This window comes from Dermacentor silvarum, chromosome 8 (assembly GCF_013339745.2).
Source record: "Dermacentor silvarum isolate Dsil-2018 chromosome 8, BIME_Dsil_1.4, whole genome shotgun sequence".
Classification (NCBI taxonomy): Eukaryota; Metazoa; Arthropoda; class Arachnida; order Ixodida; family Ixodidae; genus Dermacentor; species Dermacentor silvarum.
Window position 1 is genome coordinate 167529100 of NC_051161.1, and position 17125 is coordinate 167546224.

Consider the following 17125-nt stretch of genomic DNA (forward strand, 5'->3'; position numbering starts at 1 on the left):
TCTTGGGAAGAGGGGCAGTCCTCGGATTCTTCGGCTGGCCCGGTGAACAGGTGTTGTCACTGCAGGGACAGGGCTACCAGGAGGTGTGTGGGACACTGGCTGGGACTACCCAGCACATCCAGCAGTTTGTCACGTGCTACAGAATGCCTTTATAACAAAAAGTACTGCACCGGCACAGACGAGCCCAAGCCAAGAAGATGGCCGACGGAGAAGTGCGTGAGAGCACGATCTGTGTTACTGACAAGTAAAGAGCTTCAGTTTCTGGATAAAGATTGTCATGTGCAGATAGCGTGATTACCTTGAAGGGGTTTGTAGTGTCCTCACGCGTGCTCCATTTAATCATGGGAGACGTGGTTTACGCGAAATAAAGTCGGTTGTTAGGCAAGCACCGTTTCAGGTCCTTTGTATGTTTCTTCCTGGTAGTATTCTTCCCGTTTCCTTCCCTTTACTGGCTTTCCACTACGTAATACCAATTAAGCTAGTTTTTTTTAGAAGTAGTAACACGTAATTCAGAAGTATACAATCGCTGACTGTCAATAAAAGTAGAAAAAGCAAAGAAAATATTATGAAGACCCGACGCGCATGATGCAGTCGATGTGAAGCGAAGTTATCATGAAGCGGTTATCACATTGCTAGACAAACAAAAGCAATATGTACGATCGTCTGTATTTCCTTTTTGTGGAATGTGCAATTATGTAATGTTTATGTAGTACACCGTTTTTAGGCTCCCAGATCATACACGCACCCAGATGCCATGCACCCAGCGATGTCACGAAGATAAAGACGATGCTGGTTTGTTGTCGCAAAAATAATGGTATGGAGAGCTGCATGCACAGACAAGAACGACACTTACGTAGTATAACTCTTGCGCCGTAGCACGCACATAAACATTGATTCGTGGCTTTTATACCCTATGTGACAGTGGCACATATCCATTTTGTTTAAAGAAAGAAAGATGGATTAAAAAATGAGGTGAAAGATACGATATTAGGATATGTGGTGTTCGGTTGTCCGAGCTCTGAAACCCGAACACTGTAGTTCTTACAATTATACCTTTGACCGATTTTTTTTTTCATTTTTTAACAGCTTGGGTAACGTTAGCATGGACACAATGCATAATGTGGTATTACGTTGTGAGATCTGCGTTCAATAAATGTACGTACGAGGCGCAATATATGGAGATGTTTGACTTCCCGATTTGTTTTTCGATTATAGAAACCAACGCTGCGCTAGCTAGAACTACACTGTATAGGCCAATATGCAATGCATGTATATATATATATATATATATATATATATATATATATATATATATATATATATATATATATATATAGAAGGAAGCGCATATAGCATGTACACTCGTGCACGTGCTTTCGCTCATCTGCTGGAAGTCCAAGAAGCATATCCTGAGTGTGCGCCTGAAAGGTTGCCGAGGGCGGAACCCATGGCGATGCTTAAGGAATTGAAAAATTGCAAAGCCATTTCTTTTCCATTGCTGCCACCCATGAGATTGCCTCAACCTCTCTGACTTTGCATTTAACGTTCTTGGTTGCCGTGTTAACCAGCCGCCGTGGCTCAGTTAGCTAAGGCGTTGCGATGCTGTGCACGAGGTCGCGGGATCGAATCCCGCCAGCGGCGGCCGTATTTTTGATAGAGGCGCAATGCAATAACGGCCGTGTGGTTACGTTGTAGTGCACGTTAAGAACCACAGGCGGTCAAAATTAATCTGGAGCCCTCCACTATGGCGTGCCTCATAATCAAAACTTCTTTTGGCACGTAAAACCCCAGAAAGAAGAATGTTTCCATGTTGCTCACTATACCGGTCGCATACCTGCTGACAAGTTTCCTAGTTATTTTCCTACACAGTTAGTCCCTGTACCTGAAAACTCTCGCAACCCACTTAATATTTCTTTCAAATTGCTGAGTCATTCTTCAACACCAATTTTACTCTGAGCTTCCCTCACTTCAAAACTTGTCCAGTGCGCAATGGCGTGGCGCCATCTGGTGACCAAAACTCCGCACACTATCGCGAGGCTCGGTGCTGTCTCACGCCTAACAACGTCCAAACAACCAATTGATCTCAGTAATAACGACATAACGCCGATACTTCGGCCTAAGATGCGTCGAAGCGATGGCTGATTTACCTATATATATATATATATATTTTTTTTTGCTGCCATGGCACACAAAAGTCGCAAAAGCAAATTCACATGGAAGTGGATGGACTGGTTGCTACCATGTCTGTGAAAGTCGACCAGTGGACTTCCGGGCGACAAGCGTCACTTCCTGGCTGGCCAAAGACCGGCGACGCGACAAGCGACGGATCGCCCTGAGCCACGGCAAAACCTGTCGCTCGTCGCCGTCGCATGTCGCCGTCGCTCCAAAATCGTGTGCATGTTTACACCGCTATGCATCGCGAAAACAGCTGAAATTTCAAATGAAGCGTGTACAGGGTGTCCCAGCTATCACGCAGCACGATTTAAAAAAAGAGGAATGGCGTTACGCGAAGCAAACCTAGTGCGTATTGTTTCCAGTGCAATGGAGTAGCCGCCAGTAATTTTTTCGTTACTGAGATTTAATTAGCTAATTGTAATTAATTATCTAATATGAGAAGTACTGTCCTAATTGTCAAAGTGTCAATCAGAAAATTGTAGAGCAACATGAAAAACTCCGAATACAGCTTTCTGTTGCTCAGTACGTGCTACATAAAAGTGTTTTTCCGAGCGTGTAACAAGCCCGCGAATACACGCGAAGTGCTTCGAGCGACCAGTCGCGCGGCAATTGTGCGTGTATTCGCAGGCTCCTTTCACACTCGGAAAAGCACATTTACGTAGCACGTATTGAGCAACAGAAAGCTGTATTCAGAGTTTTACATGTTGCTCTACAATTTTCTCGACACTTTTATAATTAGGACAGTACTTCGTGAGTTAGATAATTAATTACATTTAGCTAATTAAATCTAAGTAACGAAAAAATTACTGGCGGCTACTCCACTGTACTGGAAACAATACGCACTAGGTTTGCTTCGCGTAAAGACGTTCCTCTTTTTTTAAATCGTGCTGCGTGATAGCTGGGACACCCTGCATAGTGCGCCGCTCTCCTCGCGGGCGCCGCGCTCCTAACCGGAGAGTCGACGTCAATCGCACAAGTGCGTCTACGTAGTTCGCATTGCGGTGACGTCACAAGAGTGACACGTGACTTCGAGAATTATTCGAGCCAACAGCAGTTATTTGTTTCCTCGGTCGCTTCGGCAGTCGAATGAAAGTTTAGCGGAATAATAAAACCTACAAACCGATTGTCTGCGTGTATTTGTTTTACTTCGTACCGCAGCAAGAGAGATGTACTTTCGTTTCGTCTGCTTGTTCCCACATCATGCAGTTGCGCGCAGAGAACGAAACTATGTCATTTTCTACCGTGTCCAAGCGCGCGATCATGCTCTGTGATCCGCGCGCGTCTATTTCAGTGTTCATGCGGCACTGACTACCACTAGTCAGGTTGCCAGTGTGGTACAACGACTCGGTGTATCGCGGTAAGGACCTCTTCAAACGTGCGCGCACTGAGAGGTACAGACTGCAGTAGCAGCCAGGCAACAGCGCAGGTGTTCTCGTGCACAGCTCGCAAGATCGTGCACAGAACGAAACGAAACAAACGCGACAGCTCGAGTGCTCGCGCGCGAGACCGTCACTGGAAGTGCGCAGCGCGGCAAAAAGGGGAGAGAAAAGATGTGGACCGTGAAGTGCGCTTAACGCGATCCTCTGATATGGGGGAACGGATGGAAGGAATATCGCTTGCAGAGACAGGGCGGGGCAGGTGGCGAGAGAGTCAATGTTAGCAGCGTACCGAAATCATGGGTTCGCGGCACTTGCAATATGTCTATGTCTGCTAATAATGAAACAATGTGAAAAATTCTTGCGGTAGAACGCTCCGTAGAGGGCATGAACATTTTCCCGCGCATAACCGAAATTTGATATGCGGTCTGGTATGGGCCATTCAGAGCCTTCAAAGACTTACGTGAGCCTAGGCAATACTAAAGCGAGTGGCTTTCGTTGACTCTCTCGGGCGTTCTCGTGGTCGGTGATACAAAGGGGCCTACGCAAACTGCGCGGCGCTACGCAACCGAGCTGCGAGGTCCGTTCGTGTTGTCGGTCTTTGTTAGGTACTACCGCTACAGATGTGCTATTTCATGGCTATGTTCTCTAGGGAATTACGCAATCAAACAAAAAACCTTACCGACATATCATCACTGAAGCAAATATACGCGTGATGCGCGCCATTACCTTAATAAAGCGCATAACTTTCTTGAATCCTTCAGCTGTTCGCTTACATTGAAAATCATCGGCATTGGGTTCCACGCAATAAGTCTCTTTTTGAGTCACAGCTCTGAACGAAAATCCATGACGTATTTATTGGTATCTCTGCAAATGTGTACCCACAGCTGCAATCTACAGGGTGTTTCAGTGAACACTCGCAAATATTTTGAAAGGCTGCCTATGGCAGATAGCACAATTCTAGTTCATGAGCTATTCTACTCGAAGAGGCGGACATTACTTGCCGAAAAAATTGACATGCATCATCGACTGACTAGCAGAAATTCACTAATTAAGTTTTAACTTATTACCTTATGGCCCATATTGCAATTCGCAAATTCTAGCCGTGGAGTTCTCAAGGCGGATACATTTGGAACGAATGCTCTGGATGAAACAAGTTTCCAGATGATATTTCCCGAACATTGTGGAGAAATGCATTGGCGTTGCAGTTACTTTCTTCCCAAAACGTCGTTTTATGCATTGACGCACATAAGTAAGTGGAACTCCAACGCATTTCTCCGCAAAGTTCGGGAATTAATATCTCGAAACTTGTTTCATCCAGAGCATTCGTTCCAAATGTATCCACCTAGCGAACTCCACGGCTAGAATTTGCGAATTGCAATATGGGCCATAAGGTAATAAGTTAAAACTTAATTATTGCATTTCTGCTAGTCAGTCGATGATGCATGTCAATTTTTTCGGCAAGTAATGTCCGCCTCTTCGAGTAGAATAGCTCATGAACTAGAATTGTGCTATCTGCCATAGGCAGCCTTTCAAAATATTTGCGAGTGTTCACTGAAACACCCTGTACAGAACCACGTACAAGTTCGAGCCGTTTACTCGTGCTATGCACGAAGGCGCCATACCCGCCACCGATGAACGGACTCACCACCGCGAGCTTGGAACCGGCCACGCCGAGGAACGACTTGACGACCGTGTACACAGAGCACACGGGCACGCCGAGCTTCGGGTACGGCGAGTGCACGATGTTGTTTTCGATGCGCGCCTTCAGCATCGTGGTGTCTGGGCACGCGCGACCGGCAACGTTAATTCGGGTTTCAGGTGCAAACACGGAGTAAACACAATTATTGTTTGCCCAACTCTACCAGCCGATAGAGATAGAAAGATATCTTTGGCAGCCGATATGCTTTAGTTGCAAATAAATCAAATAGCCGGAAATGTCGATTGCAATAAAATAACTTTGAATGTAGAAGTGAAGAAGTGATGCGTCGTATGCATAATGCCCAAGATGGGCTTCCAACAGCAGCAGGTCAAGTGCTCGTCCACTTTCATTTCTTTTTGCCGCGTGAATTTTTTCTTCACCTCCTACATAAACGTAACGTTATATTCACCTAGGTCTTAACTGGTTTTCTTATATATTCTTCGTCTGATTACAATTGTGCATTATTGAAGGTGAAAACGTTCTATCACGTGCAGTTCTCTTAATTCAGCGCGATATGAATAAAAGACTTTACTTGAGAGGTACACCACATGCCAAATTTTTTTCTTACGCACACCGAGAAAAAAAATAAGAACAGCTTTCAGGTACGCTATGAACACACCATGAAGGCTTCCTATTGACGCGTGTACTTGTTAATCTTTCTACGGTGACCGATTTTCACCCTATAAGAATCGTTAAGCAATATCAGTCCGCGCAGGACGCTCCTGCATGTCTCGGAAGTTTCTCGAATTTAGTCACCAAACCTTGCGTAATGTAATCGTATGCGCGACGAGCATTGCTTAGTGTTTTCAGGAAGACACGCGGGCACCAGCGATTACACTGGAACCTTCGACGAGTCATGACGCATTTACCCGCAGATCCGACTATCGCCAACTGGGCTCGCCGCTATCGTTGTGCTTCGAGTGTCACCTGCTTTTGTGGCACAAGGTTAGCCCAATAGTTTCGTGGCACACAGTTTCTGTACGGTTTTCTCATCGTCACTACATCGTGACAAAAGCTACGTGGCTGTCACATACCCTGTGCCGTATGCAGCGCCGCACCAAAATAAACGTAAACATCGTCACTGTTGCTCTACATTTGGCACTAATGAATATTTATTAGGGAAACTCTATCGAGTTTACATTTATTCTCATTAGCATGAAACAACCAAGAAGCAGTAAAAGTGGTACATTTAGCAATTTAACGAGGCAACTGCTCCTGCGTCGTGACGGAAAAGGCCCGTTTACAAACAAGGGGCGACGTAAATGCCTAGCGTATAATAAAGAAATTAAGCTTTAAATAATGTAATACTATAGGACGAATTAAAGTTGCGCTTTCCGCACAGGCGAACAAAGAATATTTTAAGTGGGAACGCGGGGCTAAATCAAGATTTTCGCCAGAAAAACGCATTTTCTAATTTTGTTTGTTTTGAATTCATAATGTTTAAAGAAGTTCATCACCAAGTTTACCCACCATGGTTGCTTAATGGCTATGGTGTTTGGCTCCTAAGCACGAGGTCCCGGGATGAAATCCCGGCTTCCGCGGCCGCATTTACATGGGGTAGAAATGCGAGAACAGCCGTGTACTTATATTTAGGTACATGTTAAAGTTCCCCAGCTGTTCCAAATTATTCCGGAGTCCCCCACTACGGCGTGCCTTATAATAGAGCATGATTTTGGTACGTCATCATCATCAGCCTATATTTATGTTCACTGCAGGACGAAGGCCTCTCCACCTCCAATTACCCCTTTCTTGCGCTAGCTGATTCCAACTTGCGCCTGCAAATTTGCTAACTTCATCGCCCCACCTAGTTTTCTGCCGTCCTCGATTGCGCTTCCTTTCTCTTGGTATCCATTGCGCAACTCTAATGGTCCACCGGTTATCCATACTACGCATTACATGATCTGCCCAGCTCCATTTCTTTCGCTTAATGTCAGCTAGAATATCGGCTATCCCCGTTTGCTCAGATTTTTTTTCTTCTTTTGGCACGCGAAACCCCATCAACTTTAATCATCATGTTTGACTGCAATATCCACCGTAGAAAAGAAGAAAATGAATTCTCGCGACGGTGCACGTGCTCGCCGTCGCGCGCGCCCATGAACGCTGCATTCTAGACGGCGCCGCAGAGCAAGTAAGAAACCGAACACGGAGTCAATGCACGCGTTAGAAAGGTTTTTTTTTTTTTGCGCGTTTACGTCATGAGAAACATTCCCTCGAGTGCAGCAGATCGCAAATAAGAACTAAGCAAGAAATATACAATTCCGACCGCTCTCAAGCTGAAAAGAAGCAAAGACGAGTTGAAGCAATTGTCGCAGAGCAGCAGGTTCGAAGAGAAGGGTCCAAATTATGTAGCAAGTTACTCTGAATAATTATTTTGGTCTTCAAATAAAATAGCGGGTTCTGAAATCATTAGGCTCATTTTTCTCACTTTGCACTTTTTAGCCGAACGATATTTTCACGAAAACTATTATTTCCAAACTGCTTCGCCCAAACCTGATGTCAAAGTAGTTTCTGAGCTAAACTTTTATCGGGAACAAGATGAGGTACTTTTTATATTTCGAATTGTTTATTACCACAACAAATTATTACATATCTGACATTTGATGACAACGAAAAACTCTTGAATTAGATTCAAAGTGATTCCATTCCATTCCATTCCATGCCTTTATTTCAGCATTAATCTTTAAATGTACAAATGCTAGGACAGGAGCAAAAAACATACCTTGATTGTTACATACATTGTTACAGAAATGTAATGAGAAACAAGCAACTTGTCTTATCTTGCACGATACCTTCTCTAGAGTATCTAACATAAACAGTGTGTCTATAATTTCTGAAATTAGTTTTTGTAAGATACAATTGGTCTGTGTGACAGCCGTAACTTCCTTTCTATTTGATCTGTATTAATGAAATTCAGAATAAATAGTTAAAACAGGAAGATAGATCCATCTATAAACCTTAATAAATATCCATGAAACGTTCAAAAATTCGATTTCCGCCCCCATCCCATCTTAAGCAACGATCACGCTTTAGGCATCCACGTAGGACCAGCAAGTGGTGCCAACTCAGACTATTCACAAATGCCACTGTACATGCTTAAATAAGAGCAAAAAGAAATCATAGCAAATTTTCATTCGCGAGACATTGGTGACCTATATTACGAGCAAATAAAATGGCGCAGCCCATATATTGCAATCCCGCGCACACATGCGCGGTAGCGATGCGCTCACAAGTGGGCGTGCGCCTTCAACCGCATGACCACCGATTAGAGCCGAGTCTATTTGACCACGCGTTGCCAGATGGCGCCGCTACTTGTGCTTATCTAAAACCCCTCTATATTTAAAAAAATCACAGCATATCCACGGGGTGAATGATGATGAGTGGGCGAAGCTCCGGAGGGAATCATCGGATCTCCCGCTTAAGGGGACGCTAGCACAAACGCGTTAGAAACGTGCAGTACTCTCTAGTAAGAGGGAGCGGCCACAGCGTCTTACGCAGCCATTTGCGTAATTTGCGTAACACATGCCAGAACATGCACCGCGTTTGCCGACGCCATCACATGACTGCTGAGAGAGTATACCCCCCGTATTCAAAACGCTCCTCGACTTGAACTTGACTTGCCACCGCTTTGGGCAGCGCGTTCGAAACGCGTTGAAGGTAAGGTGGAGAGGCCACAGCGTCTTACACCAGCTTCTTACACGGGCCGTAACGCGCTAGCACAAACGCGTTAGAAACGCGCTAGAAACGCGGCCTTTCGTTAATGTTGGGTATTTATTGCCATCGTGGTGCGTGTGTCCATGTCCGCTTCGTGGCGTAGTGGGCTAACGCCGCGCGCTCGGAAGCGAGGGGTCCCTGGTTCGATTCTGCGCTACGGACACAACTTCGGAATTTTTTTCTTATTTTTCTCAGACTGGTTACACACTACTACTACGACGACGGGGACGGAACGGGTGCCGCTATAAGGAGCTTCGCCCCTAAAAGTAGCGCCAACCACTTCCCTCCTCCTCCGTGCCACTATCGCGCTCGGCGCGACCAGCGCGATCGAGGCGCGATCTCGACAGTGACGCCGCCTACGTCGGACCTGCCGTGGCAGACGACAGCTAACGCGCTACCAGAGGAAATCCGCGGAAAACTTCGATCGCGCCTTGATAATGCCGTTTAGAGGTAGCGACGCGACGATGCGAGACGGCGCAAATACCAAGTGTGCAGCAAGCGTTTGCGCTCGCCGGATGGTAAACAAAAAAAGTCACAGGCCTGCGCGGCAGACGCAGCACAGTCACAGAGTAAGCTGGTGGAGCGGCTCAAGAGTAGCTCTAATTTCGGCACCACACACACCAGGGTCTTTGCGACAAAGTCTCTTCGCCTCGTTTTGACGTGAACGATCTGAACTGTCCGCCCGGCGTCGACGGCGAGCAGCGGCTTGCAATGCACTCTGCCCGGCAGTCTGCTGAGCCCGATAATGCCTGGTTGTAGCCGCGTACGTCGCTCTACGATTCGCTTCTTCAGCAGCGGTTTATACCTTGCGAGGAGACGCCATAACCTGTACCGAAGAGGCACAGCCGCTGGCAGAGATATCCAGAATACGTGGCGCACATCACACATCGGAATCGCGTTGATTGCGCGCCTCGTCTGAATCGCATCTCATCGTCTGCGCCTGCGCACGCTGCGTTTGCAGGCTCCTTACCTAGATGGCGCCACAGTACTGGCAGTAATCGGGTTGTCCAACGGTGGCGGCGACCATCGCGAACCGGAACGGCTATTGGAATGAGCCCATAGCAGCTTACACTGTAAAAAGCATTTTGCCCTCGCCTTGTCGGTTGCGGCAACTGAAGGCGCAGCAGCACGCCATCACAACGAAGTTCTTGTCCCTAACACGTTTGATCCGTTTGTGCGTACAGCACTTTCGTCGCACAGGTCCGAGAATGGCGGTCGGAGCGCGCTGGAACGAAAAAAAATATACAAAAGCGCAACGCGTGCTCTCACGTGACGCGGATTGGCCAATGGGGGTGCGTAGGAGGCTGGGGCGGCAGGAGGCGGCGAGGAGGAAACGCCGGGGTGAGCGCGGTGGCGGAATGATCTAAGAATGGCGCTACTTTTAATATGGATGGGCCTTATGCTTATCGTATGCAGCTGGCTTGCATTACTTCTTATCACCGATCCCCCAGTTGCGCCCAAGCCATCGCCAAGATTCAGAGCGAAGGCGTGCCTTATCTCGCACGACTGGGGTACGACACAGCCATTTGAGATATCAGTATTAGAGATGGGTCGCTCAGGAGCGAGCCGGATCTCGTGAGCGGCTCTTTTTAAAGAGCGAGTGAGCGGTCGTTCAGTAAAAATGAGCGGCGGTTCATTTGGAGAAAGGGAGCCTATTCCCGTGCCGATTCGTTCCGTCAGAGCCGGGTCTCCTGCTGGGAGCGACTTCCGCGCCATCTATTAGCGGTACGAGAAAGCAACTGCCCTCCCGCCCTTCCTCGCAAGAGTCGCCTTCACCCTCTCGCCTTCGGCTCCACCGCTCCCTCGCTCTTCAAAAGAGCGGATCAAAAGATCCGGCTCCCTCCTGAGCGCTCAGGAGCCAGCCGCTCTTTTCGCCTCGGCTACCTCGCTCTTCAAAAGACCTGGCTCGCTCCTGAGCGCCCAGCAGCGGGCCGCTCTTTTGAAGACCGAGGGAGCCATGGTTCAGTAAGTGAGCGGCGGTTCTTTCGAAGTGAGGAAGCTGGTTCTCTCTCCTTGAATGAGCCATGCCGAACCGTTCAGATCTGGGTCTTCTGCTGGGTTTCGATGTTTTTCGATTTCTGACCGACGAATGTTGGCCAGTGTGGGCCTACTCGCGCTACTGGTACTCGCTCGCAGTGTGTGGTGTGCGCAGCAGTCCCCTTGGTATTTTTTTGTGCGTCTTATGGTGTGGCACTCGATGCCACCGAGGGGAGAAGTAAAGAAGTGTTAATTGGCAAAGGATAGTACCGTTCGTTGCGTCCTGCTACTCGAACGATGTCGCACGACTCTCACCGATCGCACATCGTACGCTGGGCCAATAACATTTCGAAGATGGTCTTCCGTGTCTTTAAAGGGCCCCTGAACCACCTCAGATATTTTTTGAACATTTCAAGTAAACGCGCATCGAGTTCAGAATGCCGTCACGATCAACGATGCCAAACGCCGCAGCGCTACGGGCCGCGGGAGCGCCACAAAAAAAAAAAAAAAAAAAAAAAAAAAAAAAAAAACAATGCCGTTTTCCTCCCCTCGCCTTTCCGGTATCCCCAGCGGTCGTCACGATGTCAGCAGGGGGAATCTGCTGATGTCAACTGCGGAAACGATGTCCATTGGTTGAACAAGAACCTACGACTTCCGGTTAGTCTGCTAACAGGTACGCGCGCATTCTGATCTTCCTTGCCGTGTTGCTCCTTTGTGCGCCCTTGCGAATCGGTAATTACAGCCCGAAACGCAAGTGCCAAATCGCTCGCGTTCCAACACAGTCGTGCTTAGCTTAGCGGTCTGATTAGCTGCGCGAACACAGTGCGACAGTGTTGGTCTTTCCTGACGTGCGCGCAACACAGGGTCTATTGCGGTACGCTTCGCATAACACGGGCTGGCACTGCAGCAACAGCGGGTAGCCGAGAAGCGCTGAGTCCACGTTACCGGCACGGTAACTTATCGCACACCGTTTGCCATTCGCGGGCCGCCGTTCGACAGTGGTTCTTGCTCGCGAACGGCGAGATTTCTTTGCCGTACGTAGAGAGGATGAGACCGGGACTCATTTGTGCGGCAGATCCACCGCCGCTGATCGCTCGACGGTGCCGATATCGTCGCTAGGCCTTTTCTGGATCCCTTCAAAAGCTAAGACGGACGGCGCTTTGAAATGAAATACCGACGCTCACAAGCCGCAATATTTTCTTATCGTTGTTATCGCTCTTCGCGATACATGTACACAAAGAAGAAAAATACGCTGATATTAGCGGCGCCGTCGGCTGCGATGCGAGCACAGCCGAGCCCGTGGTCTCCCGGCTGCAGCTGATGTTTTCGTTGCCGGTGGCGGAGGCGCGCAGGTTCGCGGTTGTCGATTGGGCCATTGATGGTGCAGCGGGCGGGGCGCCGGCCGAACTGCCGTCTACTTTGGACACCTCTCGCGCGGCAGACGTTCTACGGCACTGGCGGACGGTTCGCCGTCGGTATATGTGCCGCTAGCCTGGACGTGACCGGAAGTATGCACTGTTTTGAGAAGCACGTTGGCGTTGACGTATGTCACGTGACCTTTCGAGAAGCACTCAGCGAGGAGGGGAGTCCAGCCGATGAGGAGAGTAGCGAAGGAAAGAGCGAAACGAGCGAGGGCCGTTTTTCGATCATCAAACGCGTGTAACTCCGCTATTACGGCACCATATCGAAAAGTTCTCGCGGCTACGTGTTCGTTGTTGACTCGTGCACAACTGCAACACCACAACTAAATTTGGACCTCTGGGTGGCTTAGGGGCCCTTTAACGACAAGAGGTGAACGTACAGTTTATGTCCTGGTCTTCATTTGTGCTAATTAGTGTAGACGTGAAAATGTCGCCCATGACATCCACTTCAGTGCACTTTCTGAGCGTGTATCATTAGCACGTCAATAAAACGAGGCCAATGATCTGTTGTGGTGTAATAGAACTTCATTTCTTTTTTTTCTTTTTTTGTCCTGGTGTATGATGGCATGATCGCCAGTATCGTGCGTGCACTAAAGAGAAAAAAAACGAAAGGTACGTGCGGCAGTTTTGTGGATCTTTCGTATGATTTTTGTATTGTACTTCAAGAAATTATTTCTACAGCCATTTTCCATGGCGCTACAGCATACTCATATTATAGTGAACGTACGTATGTGAATAAATGAATAAAGTTGAAACATAATGTACAATCATTTTGTGCTCTTAGTTTGACAAAAGTTGATTTTAAAGTACCACAAAAACGGACAAGCTTCTTCTGTAATGGCGATGAAGTTACTTTTTTTTTTCTGAAAAATGTACGTCGCATTCTGCCTGTCACAGTATCATAAGCATCTTATCCCCAATATCACAAAAGAAAGCTTCATTGCAACTAAAATTCACGCTTTTAATATATGTAAAAATATTCTCTAAACATAGCGAAAATACCAATAACACGGTTAATAAATTATGCATATATCGTTTTTTTTTCAAAGCTACATAACTATAGAATATGCATAACATAGGTTACACGTTTAATTGAACCGGTGAGCCGTTCAAATGAACCGGTTCATTTCAGTGAGCTGAGCCGTTCCGAGCCGCTCACTGAAGTGAGCCGTTTTGCCCATCTCTAATCAGTATTCGATAATTCTAGCATTGGAAAATTGTGCAAAATAGTGCAGCGTCTCATGCTGTCTAGCTAAAAAAATTAATTATGGAGTTTTACGTGCCAGTTACGGAATGGATACCAAGAGAAGGGAAGCGCAGTCGAGCACGGCAGAAAACTAGGTGGGGTGATGAAGTTAGGAAATTTGCAGGCGCAAGTTAGAACCAACTAGCGCAAGACAGGGGTAATTGGAGATCCCAGGGAGAGGCCGTCGCCCTCCAGTGAACATAAATCTTTCATTTCAAATCCTTTGTAAAGAAATACTATAAGTTTGCTCCTCCATCTTATATTTAGTACCGCGCTGACCGCAGCCTGAATGTTGGGGCGCCAATGTGTCATACAAGCCTTTACGGTGACTCCTTCTTCCCTAAGACAAACATAGACTGGAATCGCCTTTCCGCATCAGTCGAAGTCATCACCGACACAAATACCATCAAGACCGCTTTACAGAATGCCTTTTTTTTTCAGTATTAGCGCATTTTGTTTGTGTCACTTTACCTCCACTCTTTTTGCAACGGCTGTGAAAAGTATGTGAAAAAAATAAAACAACCAATTTAGCATGGAGCAGCAACTAGTACTGTCTTTCCAGTAAGACACTTCCTGAAAAAGAAACCGTCTACAACCAATCGGAAACACACTGCCGCAAAGCGCTCTCGTGCTCACAGAATGTGCGCTCTGGGCTTTCCATTCTCTCTGTTAAAATTTACTTCGTAATCGTCTGGTTGCTTAGTGTGCATTGAGGAGCTGGTTGAATGCCGTATATTTCTCTCTGGTCCCGGCTCCTTTATGAAACCAATGGAATGTCTTGGCCATTCCGGCCTGAAAAAGCTGCGAGAAGATTTCGAGTAGAAAAACTTGAGGGACCGAATTCACAAAGATATTCGTTCACAAGGGCTGCCTGACGCTGCCCCGACATATTCGCGAACATACCCGGCGCCACAACTATAGCTGCTCACTCGAACATAGGAACCCTTTGGCGAACACTGGCGCTGCTTTATGACGAATGCTTGACGCTCAAAATATGAGACTCACTTGATCCTGCCGTGGACATGATGAAACTTGTGATGGAAAGTCAAGATGACTCGCACATATCTCTGTCCGGCCTGTATACTGAAAACAGATTAAGTAAAGCAACTTAGAAACATAAGCGCCCCCCTCCTACAGATGCAAGGCAACAATCAAAAGAACAAACGAAAAAAAAAAGAAATTCCCTACATTTGTAAAATAATGTCGCACAGGTACCCCTAGCAAAAGCTAACAGGCGAGATACCAAATGTTCTTGTCGAAAAAAGTGACGGATACTGCGCTCATGCATTCAGCTCATTTATTATTTATGATGAGCGATTATTAAATTTAGCGCGCACGCTGGTCAAAGTACTTATTGATTACGCGTACTTCCTCAAGCACTGGCGAAAAACCACACCTGCTGCAATGGGTCTGCGTATGGACCTGGCTATCTGCTGCAACACGTAGCTGCTGTTTTCACATAGCTGGTTATTTAACGCAACTTGATTTGCTGGCCCTCAGTGCGTTATCTTGCGGTAGCTGGATGGTCGTGCAATGAAAAGCATGCACCTACGGGACCGGCGTACGGGAGCCAAGAGGCGCGGACCCCGCCGCGGATGGTGGTGCGGGCTGGACTCGGGTCCCGGCGTACCAGCGCCCAGGGAGGTGATGATGAGGACCTTGAAGACAGTGGCACCTACCCACAATGGAAGGTTGGCCAATAATCGGGCACATTTAACAGATGTGTGTTAGAGGTACGAATTTAAAAATCTCTAGTTGATAAATAATAGATAGCGAGTATAATACAGATATCTTCTATAAAGAGTGACTCTGATAAAATACACAGAAAAAGCAACACGAAAAAAGAAAGCAAGAATGAAAAGAGAAATGGCCACAGAACAGCGCATTCTTCTTCTACCTTATCGAATGATGGTCCGTTTGCTAAAGCTGCAAGTGGCGCTCGCTGAAATCTGTCGCCCGCTAAAAACACCGCCTCAAATGCGACCACACTTGAGATTGTGTTTTAAAACAATGATGCTTTTGGTTGCCGGCTATGTATATAAATAATGCGCAATAATTGGCACTAGGGCGACGCTGCAACGAGATAGCCATCGCCGAATATTAAACAAAATTTGTGTACTTATACATGATGCACATAGCACTACAAGCATGGGAAATGATGTGTCAAGTAAATCACAGCTTACTTGTTATATTATATGCGATGTTACAATTACATCACAACTTCTGACATCTCGCTTAGGTTCGCCTTGAAATTCCCGCACCAGCTTGCCAAGAAGCCGTAGAATTGGATGGCATATACTGACCTCAGTCAACATTGTATGGTACAGATTGGTTGTAATGTACTCTAAAATATACAGACTGAACTTGGCAGGTTTAAAGAATTTTCTCTGAGCCGGAACGGCGCGAATAGAAAAAAAAATTTGAAATCTGTTACGTCGCACTGGGATGCTAACGCTGATGTTTCGCCACGGAGTTAAAAAAAGTTTAAATTGAACAATTATTTTCTCTTGTAAGAATCATCCCATTACTGTGATGTTCACAAAAGTATTTTTCTCAAAGAACACTTAGTCATTCCTAAATGATTAAGCTGTTTCTCTTTGGTGTACCTATAAGACCGAAACGCGTGCCCAGCCACCTTTCGCAGCAGTGCTTCGGACTTCAGGTAAGTACTCCTAAAGATTGCTCATTTCCTCTAGCATTTCTGGGGCAAGCTTCTATGCTATGCTAAAGTCTCTCACAAATGTCACGGGTCTGCTGCTGACAAACATGTGCACTCCGGCTGCTCGTAGCGCACTGCATGTACTGGGCACGTTGACTTCAGTGCTTGAAAGCTTCGCATAGCCCACTCCTCGCCGCCCTTCCACAGGGAAAGCGAGAAAACGTCTTTATTCCAGTGGAATGCCCCGTGCGTCAAATACACCCTTACAAAAAAAATTGTTGAAAAGTTGTTGAAAAGTCATTGGTCAATGTCAACAAATAGCATTGAAAGCACATTGAGGCTTTGTTGAAACATTATTGAGGAAATTGTTGACAGGTGTTGAAAATTGGCCCGCGACATTTTGTTGAAACATCATTGGGTCGTTTCAATTTGAGAAGTCATTGATGGATTGTTGAAACCATGTTGAATTCCAATATTGAAAGGTCATTGAAGAACTGTTGAAGATGTGTTGAATGTCAATATTGAAAATCTGTTGAGACATTGTTGAAATATGTTGAATGCCAATATTGAAACCTTATTGACATGATGTTGGAACTGTGTTGAATGTCAATATTGAAACCCCATTGAAATATTATTGGAGCAGTATTGAATATTAATATTGAAACCCCATTGATATATTATTGAATCATTGTTGAACATCAATATTGAAACCCCATTGAAGTATTATTGGATGAGCGTTAAACGTCAATATTGCTTGATGGAGGCAAACGTTGCTACATATCAGAAACAGGACACAAGAGGAAGAACACAGACAACACACACGTTAAGCACCAAACATGTGTGTTGTCTGTGTTCTTC

General features: G+C 46.4%; 1 protein-coding gene across 2 annotated transcripts in view; it reads right to left on the reverse strand.

The window, feature by feature from the left end:
- The window catches only part of LOC119461826 (uncharacterized), a 370449-nt gene extending 355192 nt beyond the window's left edge, over positions 1-15257 (reverse strand). The window contains exons 1-3 of one of the 2 annotated variants that reach the window (XM_037723200.2): positions 15161-15257; positions 14614-14691; positions 5200-5333 (exon numbers count right to left, since the gene is read on the reverse strand). In XM_037723200.2, the coding sequence (XP_037579128.2) occupies positions 5200-5333; positions 14614-14632 (153 nt within the window). In that variant the 5' untranslated portion in view covers positions 14633-14691; positions 15161-15257. The remainder of the gene's footprint in view (positions 1-5199; positions 5334-14613; positions 14692-15160) is intronic. The other variant, XM_049672281.1, reaches the window with a different exon arrangement.
- Between the last annotated feature and the right edge of the window lie 1868 nt (positions 15258-17125).